The 17862-nt window shown below is 45.0% G+C and overlaps 1 protein-coding gene across 1 annotated transcript in view; it reads left to right on the plus strand.

Annotated features, from left to right (window-relative positions):
• Positions 1 to 17862, plus strand: part of LOC144372381 (acyl-coenzyme A oxidase-like protein) — a 143534-nt gene that overhangs the window by 34020 nt on the left and 91652 nt on the right. The window contains exon 8 of the mRNA XM_078035782.1: positions 690 to 822. Within this exon, the coding sequence (XP_077891908.1) occupies positions 690 to 822 (133 nt within the window). The remainder of the gene's footprint in view (positions 1 to 689; positions 823 to 17862) is intronic.

The following is a 17862-nucleotide window of genomic DNA, read 5'->3' on the forward strand; positions in this document are numbered from 1 at the left end:
TTTGGAACTGGATAGTAGTGCTGGTTGTACAGCTTTGTGAATACTCTGTTGAACACTTTAAAGGAATGAATTTTATGGGGTGTGAATTATATCTCTTAAAAAAGTGGGCCAGGTTGTACACGCAGTCTCTGGTATGGTTAAATGATGGTGGTATCATGCCTCTTTTTCTCAGGGGCCATTGCTGGGCTGCAGGTTGGTGGTGGCTGAAAACCTGCCCTTGTCTCCGTGGTCAGCCTTTCTCAGACTCTCCTGGGAGTCCCTCAGAGGTGGGGATTCACACAGATGGACTCATATAATGTGGGGTCTTTGTGTCTGGATTTTTTCAAGCTTCACCTAAATTGTAGCGCGTGTCAGTGCTCAATTTCTTTTTATGACCCCAAATATTTAGTGGTATGTCTACATCATATTTTGCTTGTCCTTTCAGCAGTTGATGGACACTTGGGTTGTTTCCACTTTGGGGCTATTATGCATGATTGTCCTATGAGTCCAGCCTTTCACGAACCTCCTGAGAAGGCCCGTCCCCCCACCCCAAGCTTACTCTGCTCTTGTTCTCATGAGGGAAGTTCTCATGCAAATCGGTGCACTTCCTGGGCATAAGGGAGCCACCCAACTGCACCTCTAGAGCTGCCAAGCCTTCTTCTTTTGTTAACCCACCTTTCTTGTCCATTCTGCTCTACTCCTTCCCACAGGTTTGGTTCCGTGGCCCCAGATGGGCAGTACCACTCACCTATTAAGAACAAGAGTGCGAGATTCAATGCCATGTTGGCCGCGCTGACCCCTTCGAGATTGGCAGTGACTTTCCAAGCTCTGAGCACCATGAAGGTAGTTGATTCTTTTTAATGGACCTCACTGTTCATTCTCTGCTTATTCTGGGGGATGCGTAACAGTGTCAGGAGCGGAGCTTCCTGAGCCCCAGTGGTGTCATGTAGCCGGGATGACTGGTCACACTCTAGAGGGAGTCAGTTGGCCACACAGGTCACGTTTTTGTGTCCTTCTCAAGACAGTGTCCCATCCATCCTGAGCTGCTAATCATGGTGGATGGAGCCTGGGCAGTGTGGCCACAGAGCCACAGAAGCTGACCCAAGGAGACTGGGTTGTTCAGGACGAACACACCTGTTTCAGTTTCCTGCAGGTGAAGGTCAGGGTGTCTTAGCTGAGTTCATGGGGCGTGTGGATCTCAGGGGCTCTTGGGGACAGTCCCTGTCATGTGTCGGAGTCCATGAGGCCAGATCTCCAGAAGCCATCTCTGCCTTTCCTCCCCCGTATTCCTATGTATTGATTTGGAGAGAGCAGCAGGAGAGAAAAGTTCTGGAAGGTTCTTTCTCTCCTCCGCATGGGCCTACACTTCTGTGTTCTCCAGGCCCTTCCGTCTTCGCGTGAGGGAAAGCCCGCTGTGACCTCCCCTGAGCCTAGTGAAGCTGCAAGGAAGACAGGTTCTGCAGGAATATGCCTTTGTGTCTTCAATCCAGCTTTCCCTCCAGAGGAGTGACATTCCTGTAATTCCAGGCCTGACTTCAGTCACACATGTCTGAACAGCAGACAATCTCTCTTAATTCGCTTCTCCTTCGCCTGCCCCACCCCAGCTTCCCAAGCAGTGCTCCTCCTGCCATTGAATGGTGGAAGCGCACATGCTAGGATGGCCCGCAGCCCGGCGCCCTCCCGTGGCGCCCATTCCTGTGCTTGTTTTGCAGTGGCTCTTGCAGTGGGCTCAGTTGGGTGTTCTAAAGTCCCCTGTCAGGAACCATCGGACAAACGAGGCCCCGGGAAAGCCTCACGAGGAGGCGTCCAAGAGCCAAGGGAAACTGGTTCTTCAGGTCTGTTACAGAAACGCTTTCAGCCATGCTCAGGAAAGAGGGAAGGAGAGAAGGCAGAGGAGTCCAGGGTGGCATCAAAGAGGAGACGAAGGAAGAGCCTGACCCGGGCTTTCTGAAGTTGTCCCCAGCACCCCTGCAGCCCTCAGAGCACACTCTGAGCATCCTGAGGAGAGTACGGACACAGGACAGATGCATGCTTGCTGGTGGTGACCGCAGAGGCTGCTGGGAGACCCTGTGCCCCACAGGTGTGGAGTGGGTGACGGTGTGAGGGTGCTCCTGCTGCCAGAAGCCTGGTGGTTCCCTGAGCTCCGTGTGGGGTCACGTGGCCTATGGTGTGGGCAGTGAGGGCAAGGCAGGGGGCGACCTTCCAGGAGAGTCTTGGTTCTCTATGTCATCAGATCTGGCGCAGTACGACGGGGATAGCTCCGGGAGAGGAGACCAAGGGGTGATTCTGTGTTTTATTTTTGTGGTCCTGGGGATTGAACCCAGGGGTGCTCTATTGCTGAGTTACATCCCCAGTCCTTTTTAATTTTTTTTAAATATTTGTTTTTTAGTTATAGGTGGACACAGTATCTTTATTTTATTCTTATGTGTTGCTGAGGACCAAACCCATTACCTCACACATGCTAGGCGAGCGCTGTACCTCTGAGCCCCAGCCCCAGCCCCCTTTTTTTATTTTTTATTTTAAAACAAAGTCTCGCTAAGTTGCCCACGCTGGCCTGGAACTTGCCATCCTTCTGCCTCAGCCTTAAGTCATTGAGATCACAGGCAGGTGAGGTTCTTGTTCTCTGTTCCTCTGGACATAATCAGGGGTCAGCACCTGTCCCCCAAGAGCCATGTGCAGACTGATTCCTCGTTGGGTATTTGACGTGTGTGCTTTGTTCCTGGCAATGGATGGTCATGATCACCATCGTAGTCTCTGAAGTCAGAGATCCCTGGGCTCCAGCCTCGTCCCGCGTGTGACCAGCAGCAGGGCTGTGGGCAGGTCAGTGGTCCTCTCTGAGTCTCACTGTCCTTGTCTTCAGGCGGGCCTTGGGAAGATGGTGAGGCAGGACAAAGGGATGCATATGAATGCTCCACAGCTCGGAGCTGATGGAGACACATTGGTTGTTGTTGCTCCTGCTGCTGCTGTTGGGAAGGTAGGCGTTGGCAGTGGGAAAGGAATAAATGGCTTTCCCATGAAACACATGCCTTCAATCCTGGCCTTGGTAAGGCATTCTGAAATGTTTTGCAAAGATGCCCAGAAAGAGGGAAGGAGAGAAGAATCCCTTTGATTCCTGGGTATCTAAAGCAGAACACGGTAATTCAGAATTGGCACCTTCTCTGCCCATATCAACCTTTCCACTCAAAGGAATTGAGTGGAAAGTGTTAGTCAACTTTCTGTTACAGTAACAAAATACCCAAGATAATCAACTTATGAAGAAAAAAGGTTTATTCTGGCTCACAATTTCAGAGCTTTCAGTTCATGGTCAGTTGGCCTATTGCTTTTGGACTTGTGGAAAGACAGCACATTGTGGGTGGAGAAGAGTCAGAGGAGTCTGATCAACTTGTCAGCCAGGGTGTAAAGAGAGAGACAGGAAGGGGAAGGGGTCCCAATATCCCTGTCAAGGACATGCCCACAATGGCTTAACTTCCTTCTACTAGGCCCCACCCACCAGAAGTGTCACAGGCTGGTGACCAAGCCTTTGATATGTGGGCCTTTGTAGACTGTATAAGATCCAGACCACAGCATTGGGGTAAGGGGGAACCTGCCCAGAGCCTGGCAGGGATCAGACCCCGAGTGTTCCAGGCCCTGCCATGTCGTCTGGCTGGACAGCAGCCCTGGCGGCTGTGATGTCACCATGCAAGTCTCCATTGAGGATGGGCTCAGAGGCCTCCTTGGCGGCAACTCCTCCTCCTGTGGCTCAAACAGGTCCCAGATGTTTTCCCAGCTGAAACCTAAGATGGTCCTGCTGGGTCTGCTCTTGCTAATGAGTGGAAAAACAGATCTCTCTGTCCTACATTCATTCTTGATGTATTAGAAAACTGTCACGGTGGCTCTCCACAGTGACATTCGCTCAAGGTCAAGCATGCCCTGCCTTTCAGGCCTTGCCCAGATGTCTTCTTTTCCACGATTGTCTCTCACCGCCGCGGCAGGCCTCCGTCCTCTTGGATTTTCCCTCAAAGGCTCACTGTAATCCCCGTCCTCTAATTTGTGTCCAAAATGCCAGGCCAGATTAAATGATTAGTGAGGACAGGAGGCCAGGGAAATGGAGATGATTGCCGGGAGGGAGGGGCTGGGGGGGAGGGAGCTGGTGCTGGGTGAGTGGGCAGGGTGGGGAGAAGGGGGAGTGGGAAGTGGAACCCAGGTCTGTCCCTTTGGATTGGTTCTGCACGGAGACAGCACTTTAGCTCATCTTGAGCTGGCCCCCACTTGTAAAGGAGTTTCCCTAAGGGATGCCCTTAGGAGCTGGGTCCCATCCTGGGAGTGTCTGACTTGGCAGCTCCGGGGTGGGGCTAGAGAATCTGGGTTTCTAGCAGGTTCCCAGGTGCCATTGAAGCTGTGGATGGGTCCTGCCCACCTGTCCCTGGGAAAGGCCTCCAGACTCCCCCTCGACTGCGACTGCGGAGTCCTCCCGAGCCCCTCCCCTCCCCAGCAATCATCCCCGTTTCCTTGGACTCGTGTTCACTGAGAACTCTGCACACAACAAATGAGTGCAGTCGTAAGTGTCCGGCACCATCCCAGCCACCTCGTCCCTAGGATCAAGTCCAAGCTCTCCCCCACCAGCCCCCTCTCCCCACTGACCTTCCCTCCTGCTGTTCCCTGCTTCCTCCACAGGTGGGCATGGCACGAGCTGCTCATTTTCAAATACATTTCAGAACTCCTGCTGTCTCTTCTTAAAGGCCACAGCCTGCATGTGGTCCCTGTGTCACCTGTGCCCAAGGCGTCACAAACCTCTTGCAACCTTTACTTCAGTTACAACCAGCTGGTGTTTGTTAAAGTCACCTTGAGGATTAGGGCGTCCCCATGAATTGGGGCGGGGCATGTCACAGTGCAGTCCATTACACTTGGCCACCCTCATGTGACTGTATTTGGAGACTGTGTATATAGAGAGGTAACTAAGATGCAATAAATAGGGGTAGGGTCCTGATTTGATAAGACTTGCATGGTGTCTGTGAAGAGGAGACACCAGAGATCTCAGTCCCTATGCACCCAGAGGAAAGGCCACACGAGGACAAAGTGAGAAGGTGGTCCTCTAAATGCCTGGAAGAGAGACCTCATCAGAAACTAACCTGCTGGCACCTTGACCTTGGGTCTCTAACCTCCAGAACTGTGAGAAAATGAATTTCTGCGTTTTGAACACTTGGTCTGGATGGCCGCTGGAGCAGAATGACATACTACAAAAAGTCCCGAACCGCCAGTATAAGCCAGGTTAGGAAAGACTCCCAGGGGGCGTTCAAGACAGCAGCCAGTGGAGCTGGGGTCCTCTTTCTCACCTCATTCCAGAGCCCAGGGCTGAGCCAGGCAGAGGAGTGCCCAGTAAAGCTGTCAGCTGAGTCCAGTGGAGTGGAGTTGGCCTGCATGGAAATAGCTGGCAAGTCCTACCCCCTCCAGACGCCATTGGGAGGCCACAGAGCGCCAGCCTCCCTGGGCTTGCACCTGCCTCTGTGCGACCTCCAAGAGCATCTCCACTTCTCTGGAAATAGAGCTGCTGTTAGACTGCAGGGACGTCATGTGAAGGGTTTGCAGGAGGGTCTGCGGGCACCAAGCCCTTGACGCCTGCCCTGCTGGGATCACAAGGCCTGCAGAAGCCTACCTACTCAAGCTCAGGCAGACCGCTGGCTAAAATCACCTCCGAGGTTCTGAGGGTGACAAATAGAATTTGTAACTCAGGCTCACCCCTTGGCAGAAGCTGCCTAGAGCTGAGGTGAGTTATGAGGCTGAGCAGGGTGTGGGGCAGCAGCCGTGGGTGAGCAGTGTTGGCCCTGAGTGGGGGCTGGGGACCACAGGGCCCACACCACTTGGCCATCCTCCTGGGGTTCTGTGAAGGGCATGTGTCTTAGAGAAGGGTGGAGAGACTGATGGCAATCTTCAAGTCATACAAGGTTGCCATATGCAAGATGGCGGTGTTTCTGCAGCCTCCTGGAGCTGACGGGAGCGCAGAGGGAAGACTGGTTTCAGGAGGGACTCTTGGGACCTCTTGGAATGTGCCACAGGTGTACAGCCTGTCCTCAGCACTGCTGGGCATGAGTGCAGGGTCCGGGGAAAGTGCAAAGTCCACTTTTTCAGGGGGTCTCTGGCCTCTCTGGGTAGGGATTTGACAGTACTCTGGAATGACTTTGCCAAGACTGTTTGACTGGATGCTAGTTCACAGTGGATCAGAACCGAAAGGAGGTCAGGTATGCAGGGTTCCTGAGCCTGAGGTGGTTAGTCTCAGGCCAGGGAGGGCTTTGCAATCCCCAGGAGAGCACTGGAGCAATCACTCGGCTTGTGTCGCACTGGCAGGCACAGCAGGCGCTGATGCCATTCCAGGATGTCCCAGTGCCGATGTTCTCACTGTAGTGCTGGCCACAGTGCTGTGTGCTGCAGTCACCAGCCAGGGATGAAGCTGGTCAGCTGGCATCAGAGTGTGGCATCCCATCTGTCCTGATGGCTGTGAATCAGGTGCTGTGATACGTTCCCCTGAGCCAAGGAGCACTCAGCTCCCTCAAATTAGTAATTATAGTTTTTATGACCACCATTACAAAACTTTCAGGGTTTTGTATGTTTTCTTCTTGCTGTGAGGCCATCTACTTCTATTTTTCCTGGAATCACTTTGTGTTCATTTCTTCTTGTAACTTAAATTGATCTTATTCTTACCATTACTAACAGGATATTCAGTGGGGCAAGGATTGTATAGTTTTATTCAGCCTCAGGGCAGGGTCTCTTAGAGCATGCTGTGGAAGTCTTTTTACTCCCTCTTCTACCCACCCACCCATCCATGCCTTCATCCATCCATCCATCCACCCACCCACCCGCCCATCCATGCATTCATCCATCCATGCACCCATCCATGCATCCATCCATCCATTCATCCACTCACCCATTCATCCATCTACCCTTTCATCCACTTACCCATCCATCCACACAGCCATCCACTCATCTATGCCTCCATCTACCCACACATTCCACTACAAAGACTCTGAACACAACGATCAATTAACATATGAGTTAGTAGTTAATGGAGGAAGCTGTGGAACATTTTAGAAAAGAGTAGTTACCTACAGACACCACAGTTTAGACACCTCCACCCATCAGGCCTGTATGTGGGACAGGCCAGAGACAAGCCCCATCCACCAGAGCCTGGTCTCTTCTAGTAGTAAAGGGCAGATTAAGCAGCATCTCTGAGGTCTTGCACACAGGAGGGCTCAGTGCAGGGATGGCCTCCAGCGGGCCAGCAGGAGTGGAAACCTTCCAACCATGAGCGTGTGTGGCTTGGCATGATGGAGCACAGAGTGGGGAGGCCATGGGTTCCTAGTGCACAGTCCAGAGAAGGCATGCTCCTACACCCGGTGTGAGTTTGGCTGAAGTTGCCAGGGCAGAGTTCAGTGGCACTCATTTGCTTGGCACTGTTGGCCTGGCAGGTCCCTGGCATGTGTCTTCACAGAGCTGTGTTGGAGAGTGGAGCTCAGGCCTGTCTCCATCACGCTGAGTATGCTTTGAGGCAGGGCCGCTCTGTTCATCTCCTTCTGCTCAGGCCGCTGCTGCCCCTTCAGCGTCCTCACACAAACAAATGTGGGGAGCAGAAGATCCAGACTTGCTCAGCTGTTGGAAAGCTGGATGGAATGAGGCTCCCTCCTTGGCCGCTGGGAGTATGGAGTTTCCTTCTCTGTTGTGGAAACTTCCCAGAACTGACCACCAGGGGGCGGCAAATACCAACCTGCTGCCCACGTCTTTTGACATTTTTGTATTTACTTTCCGTGTGTCAGAAGCTGCTGGGATTTTGCTGTTGCCAGTTTATTTAGCTCCTTATCAGTTACAAGTGCTGCTTTTAAAAAAGTGGACAATGAAAGAACGAGGTTCACCAGCTGAGTAATTGTTAGGCTCAAGACCAAGATGGTAAATAAGATGTGGAGTTATTTTGATGACTCTTCAGGGCAGAATTTGACTCATAAATGTCTCTTAAAAAAACATAAGCTTGCAGCATTTTGGGTGGATATGAAAATGGTTAAATATTTTTGTGGTGTTTCTATGGAAGCTGTTTATGTTTGTAACAACTGAAATTTAAACATTTGTCTTTTTAAAAGATTTATCTACTGCCCTCTCCCCCAAAGACCAAGGAGCAGAGATGAGTACAACCAGAGATAAGGATTTGAAATAGATGCTTAGAAGGCTTCCATTTTGGACTTGTTTCAATTCTGAGTGCATGTTGACTGTCTTCCTCTTAGCACTGTGGAAGTGGGTGACCTGGAACAGGGGTGTGTCCTCCAGAGACAGGGGCGGATCCAGGTAACAGGAAACCACAGCTAGGTGGATCCAGGTAAGAGGAAGCCACAGCTAAGCGGGGAGGGCTCCAGGATCACACCTGCAGGAGGGGACAGGGTGGGGGGTAGGGAGGACACCCCACACGGAGAGACGTCATAAAGAGATAGCGGGCAATATTTTTGGTTGGAAGGGACTTCAGAGATCAGGGTCCAGAGCATGTCCTTTTTTTTTGTGGGGGAGGCTAGGGGATGGAACCCAGGGCCTCACACTTGCAAGGCGCATGCTCTACCACTAAGCTCACCGCAGCCCCACTGTGTGTCTTAGAGAAAGAGTTCTAAGTGAGGTCGGTGGGGCTCTGCAGGGCAGCCTAGAGTTGGCATCCACCCTGTTCCTACTGAGTAGGGTATCTGGGTCACATTCACAGAGGGACAGCCTGGGAGCACAGGGTGGGTAGGGGTTTTCTGTGCTGAAGGAAAGGAAAGTCCTTGGGCATTCCTCCTTGTTTGATGTGGCCTGAGAACGTTTGATGCTTGTGACTGTGGCAACGTTTCAAGGAACACCGCTCCCTTTGACTGAGTCAGCAGAGGCATTGGGACCCCAGCGTCCTGAGGCCCCGGTTGTAGGCAGGGCAGCTGGGAGGGAGGTTGTGCAGCTGCCTCTGAGTGCCCAGTGTGTCCTTCTTGGTAGGGGGCCGGCCTTCCTGGGCTCTAGCAGCTGGCTCGCCTGGACCGGGTAGAAAGGGGCCCGGGCTGCAGCTCAGAGGAGCTTCACTGCCCTTTGGCGGCCCAAGAGCTGCCTCTGGGGATCATGGTCTGCAAGGTCAGCTTGGATGGTTGATGGCTGGCCCATCGTCATCCTCAGCAGCTTTCCTGCCTGAAATTTGATTTTCCACAGAGGATGTGTCCTGGTGAAGATCACCGTCCCTCTCCTTCACTCCATACCTTTGTCCCTTCCTTTAGTAGATCACATAAAGGGATCCACTCATTTGTATTGAGTGCTTCCTATTAAGGGACCATGGTCTGAGCATTTCACACATAATTACCCATTTGATGGCCTCAGTGGTCCTGTGAGGTGGGTGCTTTCTTGACTCCCACTTTGTAGATGAGGAAGCAGAGACATAGGAAGATATAACAGTTGGCCCAGATCTGCAGGGCTCACACTCCAGCAGTCTGGCTCTGGGGCCCGGCCCATGCCCAACACCAGGATGGCTTCTGTGGTCCTCAAGCAGGAGGTCTTTGAGGGTCCTGTGCCAGTCCTGATCCCTGGTGCTCCTAGACCGCCTAGTATTTGCTTTGGTTAACCAAACCAAACCCAAAATTTAAAAAACGTGGTGTCCACACTGGAAAACATGGAGATTCCACCCAAACTGGGATTTGGCAGAAGCCAAATGGTGAGTGGCCGGGCTGGAATCCAGGCCTCCTTCCCCACTGGGACCTGGGATCTGATTTAGTTTTTAGTGGCACTGCCAACTTTGCCTGGCAGCTCTCGGTCCCTGTGGCCCTGAGCATCTCTGGGCTGGCAGCAGGATGGGGGGAGGAGGGTTGTTCCAGCCTTCATATTGATGTTCTTTATGGGAAAAAGACCATTATGATGGACATTTATTGTAGCCAGGGAAATTTTATTTTATTTTTTTTGGCTCAAGCCAATGGAATGATTTTGAACATCTCTGCCTACTACAATGAAATTTAATAAGGCAAACAAAGTCTGTACTTGCTTAGATAAATTTTAAGAAGTAAAGTGGTCCATTTAAATTTACGTCCACAAAGCCCTTATATTCTCTGAGAAGCAAATGGTTGGTTGTTAAGTATGTGTTCTACATTTCTTGATTTATTAACTTTAGACATTTCTGCCTCTCTGCTGTGACAGATGAGAATCTAGGTACACAACATCCTGCCTTTACCTCTTGTTTCACTTTTTTCCCCTTCACAATTTTTGATGTTTACATTATTAATTTTAATTCTCCCAAGAACTAATGGGTTAGTTATAAATATCCTGGACCTCCATTTCCCATCCTAACCACTTCATATCTTGACTCCTTGCCTCTCCACTTCTGTCTGCGGAACAATTCATTTGTATGCTGTCAAGACTGAAGCATTTAAAAATATTTTCTAGGACCATCATCTAGCTTTTGGACCTTTGATTATATTATTAAGGCCAGTCTTGTTCACGGTAGAGCCATGTAGTCTGTGAGGCTCATATTTCTACTCTGTATACCAAGTGTCAAAACACCGTTACAGTTTTGAAGAACAACACTATTCCTAGCTTCTAGGTCAAATGGAATCACTTTTCTCATACTCTGCGAATTACTCAAAAGCCTGTCATGTTTTTGTTAGCTTGATATTTAGATAATTGTATTTTGTAATTGTATTTTTGTTTTTGATTTCTCCTGGAATTTTAAATTGCCTTTCTTTTTTCTTGTTAGGAGAAAAAAATATATGTCTTCAACACCATAACAATAGTGTCTTCTAGCTTCTGATTCTTTTTGCCTGTTATATGGAATCCATCCATTATTCTCATTGAAGATCTAATGGTGCCCACTGATTTTTTTATTTTAATCTTGACTAATTATATCTGATGTGATCTATAGCAATCATCATCTAAGTATTTTTCTTTTGCAAGATTTTTTGAAGTAAAAAAAACTTTTCCAAATCCTCTAGTATCTTTTTGGTTGGGTTTTCTCTGGTTTTATTGTGATATGTATAGAAGTAATATCTTGTGGAAGGGAGTGTGGATGATAATGTTTTGATTCCTTGTATGTCTGAAATGTTCTGCATTTTGCCTTCACATTTGATTGACATTTTAGCTGAGACTTTTAACTTGAAAATAATTTTCTTTAAGGGTGTTCCTCCATTATCTTCTTGCATTAGATCCACTCATGGAAAATCCTGTTTTCCTCTGTTGTTACCTGAAAGTTATTTCTGCAAGCTATTTGTTTGAATTTTTCTTTTTTTTTCTTTCTTTCTTTCTTTCTTTTATTTTATTGGTTGTTCAAAACATTACAAAGATTGCAGAATCACATTGGTTATACATCCACATTTTTACATAATGCCATATTAGTAACTGTTGTATTCTGCTACCTTTCCTATCCTCTACTATCCCCCTTCCCCTCCCCTCACATCTTCTCTCTCTACCCCATCTACTGTAATTCATTTCTCTCCTTGTTTTTTTTCCCCATTCCCCTCACAACCTCTTATATGTAATTTTGAATAACATTGAGGGTCTCCTTCCATTTCCATGCAATTTCCCTTTTCTCTCCCTTTCCCTCCCACCTCATGTCTCTGTTTAATGTTAATCTTTTCCTCCCGCTCTTCCTCCCTGCTCTGTTCTTAGTTGCTCTCATTATATCAAAGAAGACATTTGGCATTTGTTTTTTAGGGATTGGCTAGCTTCACTTAACATAATCTGCTCTAGTGCCATCCATTTCCCTGCAAATTCTATGGTTTTGTCATTTTTTAGTGCTGCGTAGTACTCCATTGTGTATAAATGCCACATTTTTTTATCCATTCATCTATTGAAGGGCATCTGGGTTGGTTCCACAGTCTAGCTATTGTGAATTGTGCTGCTATGAACATTGATGTGGCAGTATCCCTGTAGTACGCTCTTTTAAGTTCTTCAGGGAATAGTTGGAGAAGGGCAATAGCTGTGTCAAATGGTGGTTCCATTCCCAGCTTTCCCAGGAATCTCCATACTGCTTTCCAAATTGGCTGCACCAATTTGCAGTCCCACCAGCAATGTACAAGTGTACCCTTTTCCTCACATCCTCGCCAGCACTTGTTGTTGTTTGACTTCAGAATGGCTGCCAATCTTACTGGAGTGAGATGGTATCTTAGGGTGGTTTTGATTTGTATTTCTCTGACTGCTAGATATGGTGAGCATTTTTTCATGTACTTGTTGATTGATTGTATGTCCTCCTCTGAGAAGTGTCTGTTCAGGTCTTTGGCCCATTTGTTGATTAGGTTATTTGTTTTTTTATTGTCTAATTTTTTGAGTTCTTTGTATACTCTGGATATTAGGGCTCTATCTGAAGTGTGAGGAGTAAAAAATTGTTCCCATAATGTAGTATCCCTGTTTACCTCTCTTATTGTTTCTCTTGCTAAGAAAAAACTTTTTAGTTTAAGTAAGTCCCATTTGTTGATTCTTGTTATTAACTCTTGTGCTATGGGTGTCCTATTAAGGAATTTGGAGCCCAACCCCACAATATGTAGATCGGAGCCAACCTTTTCTTCTATCAGATGCATACTCTCTGATTTGGTATCAAGGTTCTTGATCCATTTTGAGTTAACCTTTGTGCATGGCGAGAGAAGGGGATTCAGTTTCATTTTGTTGCATATGGATTTCCAGTTTTCCCAGTACCATTTGTTGAAGATGCTATCCTTCCTCCATTGCATGCTTTTAGCCCCTTTATCGAATATAAGATAGTTGTAATTTTGTGGATTGGTTTCTGTATCCTCTATTCTATACCATTGGTCCACCTGCCTGTTTTGGTACCAGTACCATGCTGTTTTTGTTACTATTGCTCTGTAGTACAGTTTGAAATCTGGTGTTGCTACACCTCCTGATTCACACTTCCTGCTTAGAATTGCTTTTGCTATTCTGGGTCTTTTATTTTTCCATATGAATTTCATAATTGCTTTATCTATTTCTACAAGAAATGCTGGTGGGATTTTGATTGGCATTGCATTAAACCTATAGAGAACTTTTGGTAATATCGCCATTTTGATGATGTTAGTTCTGCCTATCCATGAACAGGGTATATTTTTTCATCTTCTAAGATCTTCTATTTCTCTCTTTAGGGTTATGTAGTTTTCATTGTATAAATCTTTCACCTCTTTTGTTAGGTTGATTCCCAAGTATTTTTGTTTTTTTGAGGATATTGTGAATGGGGTGGTTTTCCTCATTTCCAGTTCAGAATATTTGTCGCTGATATACAGGAATGCCTTTGATTTATGCGTGTTGATTTTATATCCTGTCACTTTGCTGAATTCATTTATTAGCTCTAGTAGTTTCTTTGTAGACCCTTTTGTGTCTTCTAGGTATAGGATCATATCATCCGCAAATAGTGATAATTTAAGTTCTTCTTTTCCTATCTTAATGCCTTTAATTTATTTTGTCTGTCTAATTGCTCTGGCCAATATTTCGAGAACTATATTGAATAGAAGTGGTGATAGAGGGCATCCCTGTCTTGTTCCAGATTTTAGAGGGAATGCCTTCAGTTTTTCTCCATTTAGAATGATGCTAGCCTGAGCCTTAGCATATATGGCTTTTATAATGTTGAGGTAAGTTCCTGTTATCCCTAGTTTTTCTAATGTTTTGAACATAAAGGGATGCTGTACTTTGTCGAATACTTTTTCTGCATCTATCGAGATGATCATATGGTTCTTATCTTTAAGTCTATTGATGTGGTAAATAATGTTTATTGATTTCCGTATATTGAACCAGCCTTGCATCCCAGGGATGAATCCTACTTGATCATGATGCACGATCTTTTTGATATGTTTTTGTATACAATTTGCCAGAATTTTATTGAGGATTTTTGCATCTAAATTCATTAGGGATATTGGTCTATAGTTTTCTTTCTTTGAGGTGTCTTTATCTGGTTTGGGGATCAGGGTGATATTGGCCTCATAGAATGAATTTGGAAGTTCTCCCTCTTTTTCTATCTCCTGAAATAGATTGTGGAGTATTGGTATTAGTTCTTCTTTAAAGTTCTTGTAAAACTCTGCTGTATATCCCATCCGGTCCTGGACTTTTCTTGGTTGCTAGTCTTTTGATGGCTTCTTCTATTTCCTCACTTGATATTGGTCTGTTTAGGTTGTTTATATCTTCCTGACTCAATCTGGGTAGTTCATATGTCTTAAGGAAATTATCAATGCCTTCACTATCTTCTATTTTATTAGAGTATAGGGTTTCAAAATAATTTCTAATTATCTTCTGTATTTCTGAATTGTCTGTTGTGATGTTGCCTTTTTCATCCCGTAAGCTAGTAATTTGGGTTCTCTCTCTTCTTCTCTTTGTTAGCGTGGCTAGTGGTCTATCAATCTTATTTATTTTTTCAAAGAACCAACTTTTAGTTTTATCAATTTTTTTGATTGTTTCTTTTGTTTTGATTTCATTGATATCAGCTCTAATTTTAATTATTTTTTGCCTTCTACTGTATTTGCTGCTGATTTGTTCTTCTTTTTCTAAGGCTTCGAGGTGTAGTGTGAGGTCATTTATTTGTTGGCTTTTCCTTCTTTTAAGGAATGAACTCCATGAAATGAATTTTCCTCTTAGTACTGCTTTCTTAGTGTCCCAGATATTTCGATATGTTGTATCTGAGTTTTCATTTACTTCTAAGAATTTTTTAATTTCCTCTTTGATGTCTTCTGTAACCCTTTGTTCATTCAGTAGCATATTGTTTAATCTCCATGTGATGTAGGATTTTTCCTTTCTCATTTTATTATTGATTTCCAATTTCATTTCATTACAATCAGATAAAATGCATGGTAGTATCTCAACTCCTTTGTAATTGCTAAGACTTGCCCTGTGACATAATATATGGTCTATTTTTGAGAAGGATCCATGTGCTGCTGAGAAGAAAGTGTATCCGCTTGATGTCAGGTGGTATACTCTGTATATATCAATTAAGTCTAAATTATTAATTGTATTATTGAGCTCTATGGTTTCTTTATTCAACTTTTGTTTGGAAGATCTGTCCAGTGGTGAGAGAGGTGTGTTAAAATCTCCCATGATTGGATAGACAGAACTAACATCATCAAAATGGCGATATTACCAAAAGTTCTCTATAGGTTTAATGCAATTCCAATCAAAATCCCAACGGCATTTCTTGTAGAAATAGAGAAAGCAATCATGAAATTAATATGGAAAAATAAAAGACCCAGAATAGCAAAAACAATGCTAAGCAGGAAGTGTGAATCAGGCGGTATAGCAATACCAGACTTCAAACTATACTACAGAGAAGTAGTAACAAAAACAGCATGGTACTGGTACCAAAACAGGCCGGTGGACCAATGGTACAGAATAGAGGATACAGAAACCAATCCACAAAACTACAACTATCTTATATTTGATAAAGGGGCTAAAAGCATGCAATGGAGGAAGGATAGCATCTTCAACAAATGGTGCTGGGAAAACTGGAAATCCATATGCAACAAAATGAAATTGAATCCCTTTCTCTCACCATGCACAAAAGTTAACTCAAATTGGATCAAGGAGCTTGATATCAAATCAGAGACACGGTGTCTGATAGAAGAAAAAGTTGGCTACGATCTATATACTGTGGGGTCGGGCTCCAAATTCCTCAGTAGGACACCCATAGCACAAGAGTTAATAACTAGAATCAACAAATGGGACTTATTCAAACTAAAAAGTTTTTTCTCAGCAAGAGAAACAATAAGAGAGGTAAATAGGGAGCCTACATCCTGGGAACAAATCTTTACTCCTCACACTTCAGATAGAGCCCTAATATCCAGAGTATACAAAGAACTCAAAAAATTAGACAATAAGATAACAAATAACCCAATCAACAAATGGGCCAAGGACCTGAACAGACACTTCTCAGAGGAGGACATACAATCAATCAACAAGTACATGAAAAAATGCTCACCATATCTAGCAGTCAGAGAAATGCAAATCAAAACCACCCTAAGATACCATCTCACTCCAGTAAGATTGGCAGCCATTCTGAAGTCAAACAACAACAAGTGCTGGCGAGGATGTGAGGAAAAGGGTACACTTGTACATTGCTGGTGGGACTGCAAATTGGTGCAGCCAATTTGGAAAGCAGTATGGAGATTTCTTGGAAAGCTGGGAATGGAACCACCATTTGACCCAGATATTCCCCTTCTTGGTCTATTCCCTAAAGACCTAAAAAGAGCATGCTACAGGGACACTGCTACATCGATGTTCATAGCAGCACAATTCACAATAACAAGACTGTGGAACCAACCTAGATGCCCTTCAATAGACAATGGATAAAAAAAATGTGGCATTCATACACAATGGAGTGTTACTCTGCATTAAAAAAATGACAAAACCATAGAATTTGGAGGGAAATGGATGGCATTAGTGCAGATTATGCTAAGTGAAGCTAGCCAATCCCTGAAAAACAAATGCCAAATGTCTTCTTTGATATAAGGAGAGTAACTAAGAACAGAGTAGGGACAAAGAGCATGAGAAGAAGATTAACATTAAACAGGGATGAGAGGTGGGAGGGAAAGGGAGAGAGAAGGGAAATTGCATGGAAATGGAAGGAGACCCTCATTGTTATACAAAATTACATACAAGAGGAAGTGAGGGGAAAGGGAAAAATAATACAAGGGGGAGAAATGAATTACAGTAGAGGGGGTAGAGAGAGAAGAGGGGAGGGGAGGAGAGGGAAGGGGGGATAGTAGAGGATAGGAAAGGCAGCAGAACACAACAGACACTAGTATGGCAATATGTAAATCAATGGAAGTATAACTGATGTGATTCTGAAATCTGTATAAGGGGTAAAAATGGGAGTTCATAACCCACTTGAATCAAAGTGTGAAATATGATATATCAAGAACTATGTAATGTTTTGAACAACCAACAATAAAAAAAATCTCCCATGATTATTGTGTTGTGGTCTATTTGACTCTTGAACTTGAGAAGAGTTTGTTTGATGAACGTAGCTGCACCATTGTTTGGGGCATATATATTAATGATCGTCAAGTCTTGTTGGTGTATGGTTCCCTTGAGCAGTATGTAGTGTCCTTGTTTATCCCTTTTGATTAACTTTGGCTTGAAGTCTATTTTATTTGATATGAGTATGGACACCCTGCTTGCTTCCGGGGTCCATATGAGTGATATAATTTTTTGCAACCTTTCACCTTCAGTCTGTGTATGTCTTTTCCTATCAGATGAGTCTCCTGTAGGCAGCATATTGTTGGATTTTTTTTAATCCATTCTACTAGCCTATGTCTTTTGATTGTTTGAATTTTTCAATGATGTTCCCACGTCTCACTTTTTGTTTATCACAATTTATTATTATTATTGTTATTATTATTATTATAGCTTTATGGTTACACATAGTAGTGGGGCTCATCCCAACAAACTCATACATGCATGGAAATGGATTTCTGTTCATGATCCCCCCTTTCCCTCCTCCTTTTCCCTCCTGTTCTCCCTCCTGTCTCCCATTCTCTTTCTCTACCTAGACGTCCTTTCACTCATCTACTAATTTGTATTTGATTGGTTCTTTATGTTATCTAATCCTTCCCTCCCTCTTTATTTTACTCTAACTTCCACATATGAGAGAAAACATTCAACCTTTGAGTTTGAGTTCAGCTAATTTCACTAAGCATGAGATTCTCTATTTCAATGCATTTACCAGTGAATGCCATAATATATGTGTATATTACATATCTATATTATATAATGTATATATCATAATTTCCTAATCCATTCATCTATTGACAGGCACCTGGGTTGATTTCATAATTCACTTATTGTGAATTGTGTTGCTATAAACATTGATGTGGCTATGGCACTTTAGTATGCCAATTTTAAATATTTTGGAAAAATACCCAGGAGTGGGATAACTGAGTAATCTGGTGATTCCATCCCTAGTTTTTTGAGGAA

This window comes from Ictidomys tridecemlineatus (genome assembly GCF_052094955.1).
Source record: "Ictidomys tridecemlineatus isolate mIctTri1 chromosome 12 unlocalized genomic scaffold, mIctTri1.hap1 SUPER_12_unloc_9, whole genome shotgun sequence".
Lineage (NCBI taxonomy): Eukaryota > Metazoa > Chordata > Mammalia > Rodentia > Sciuridae > Ictidomys > Ictidomys tridecemlineatus.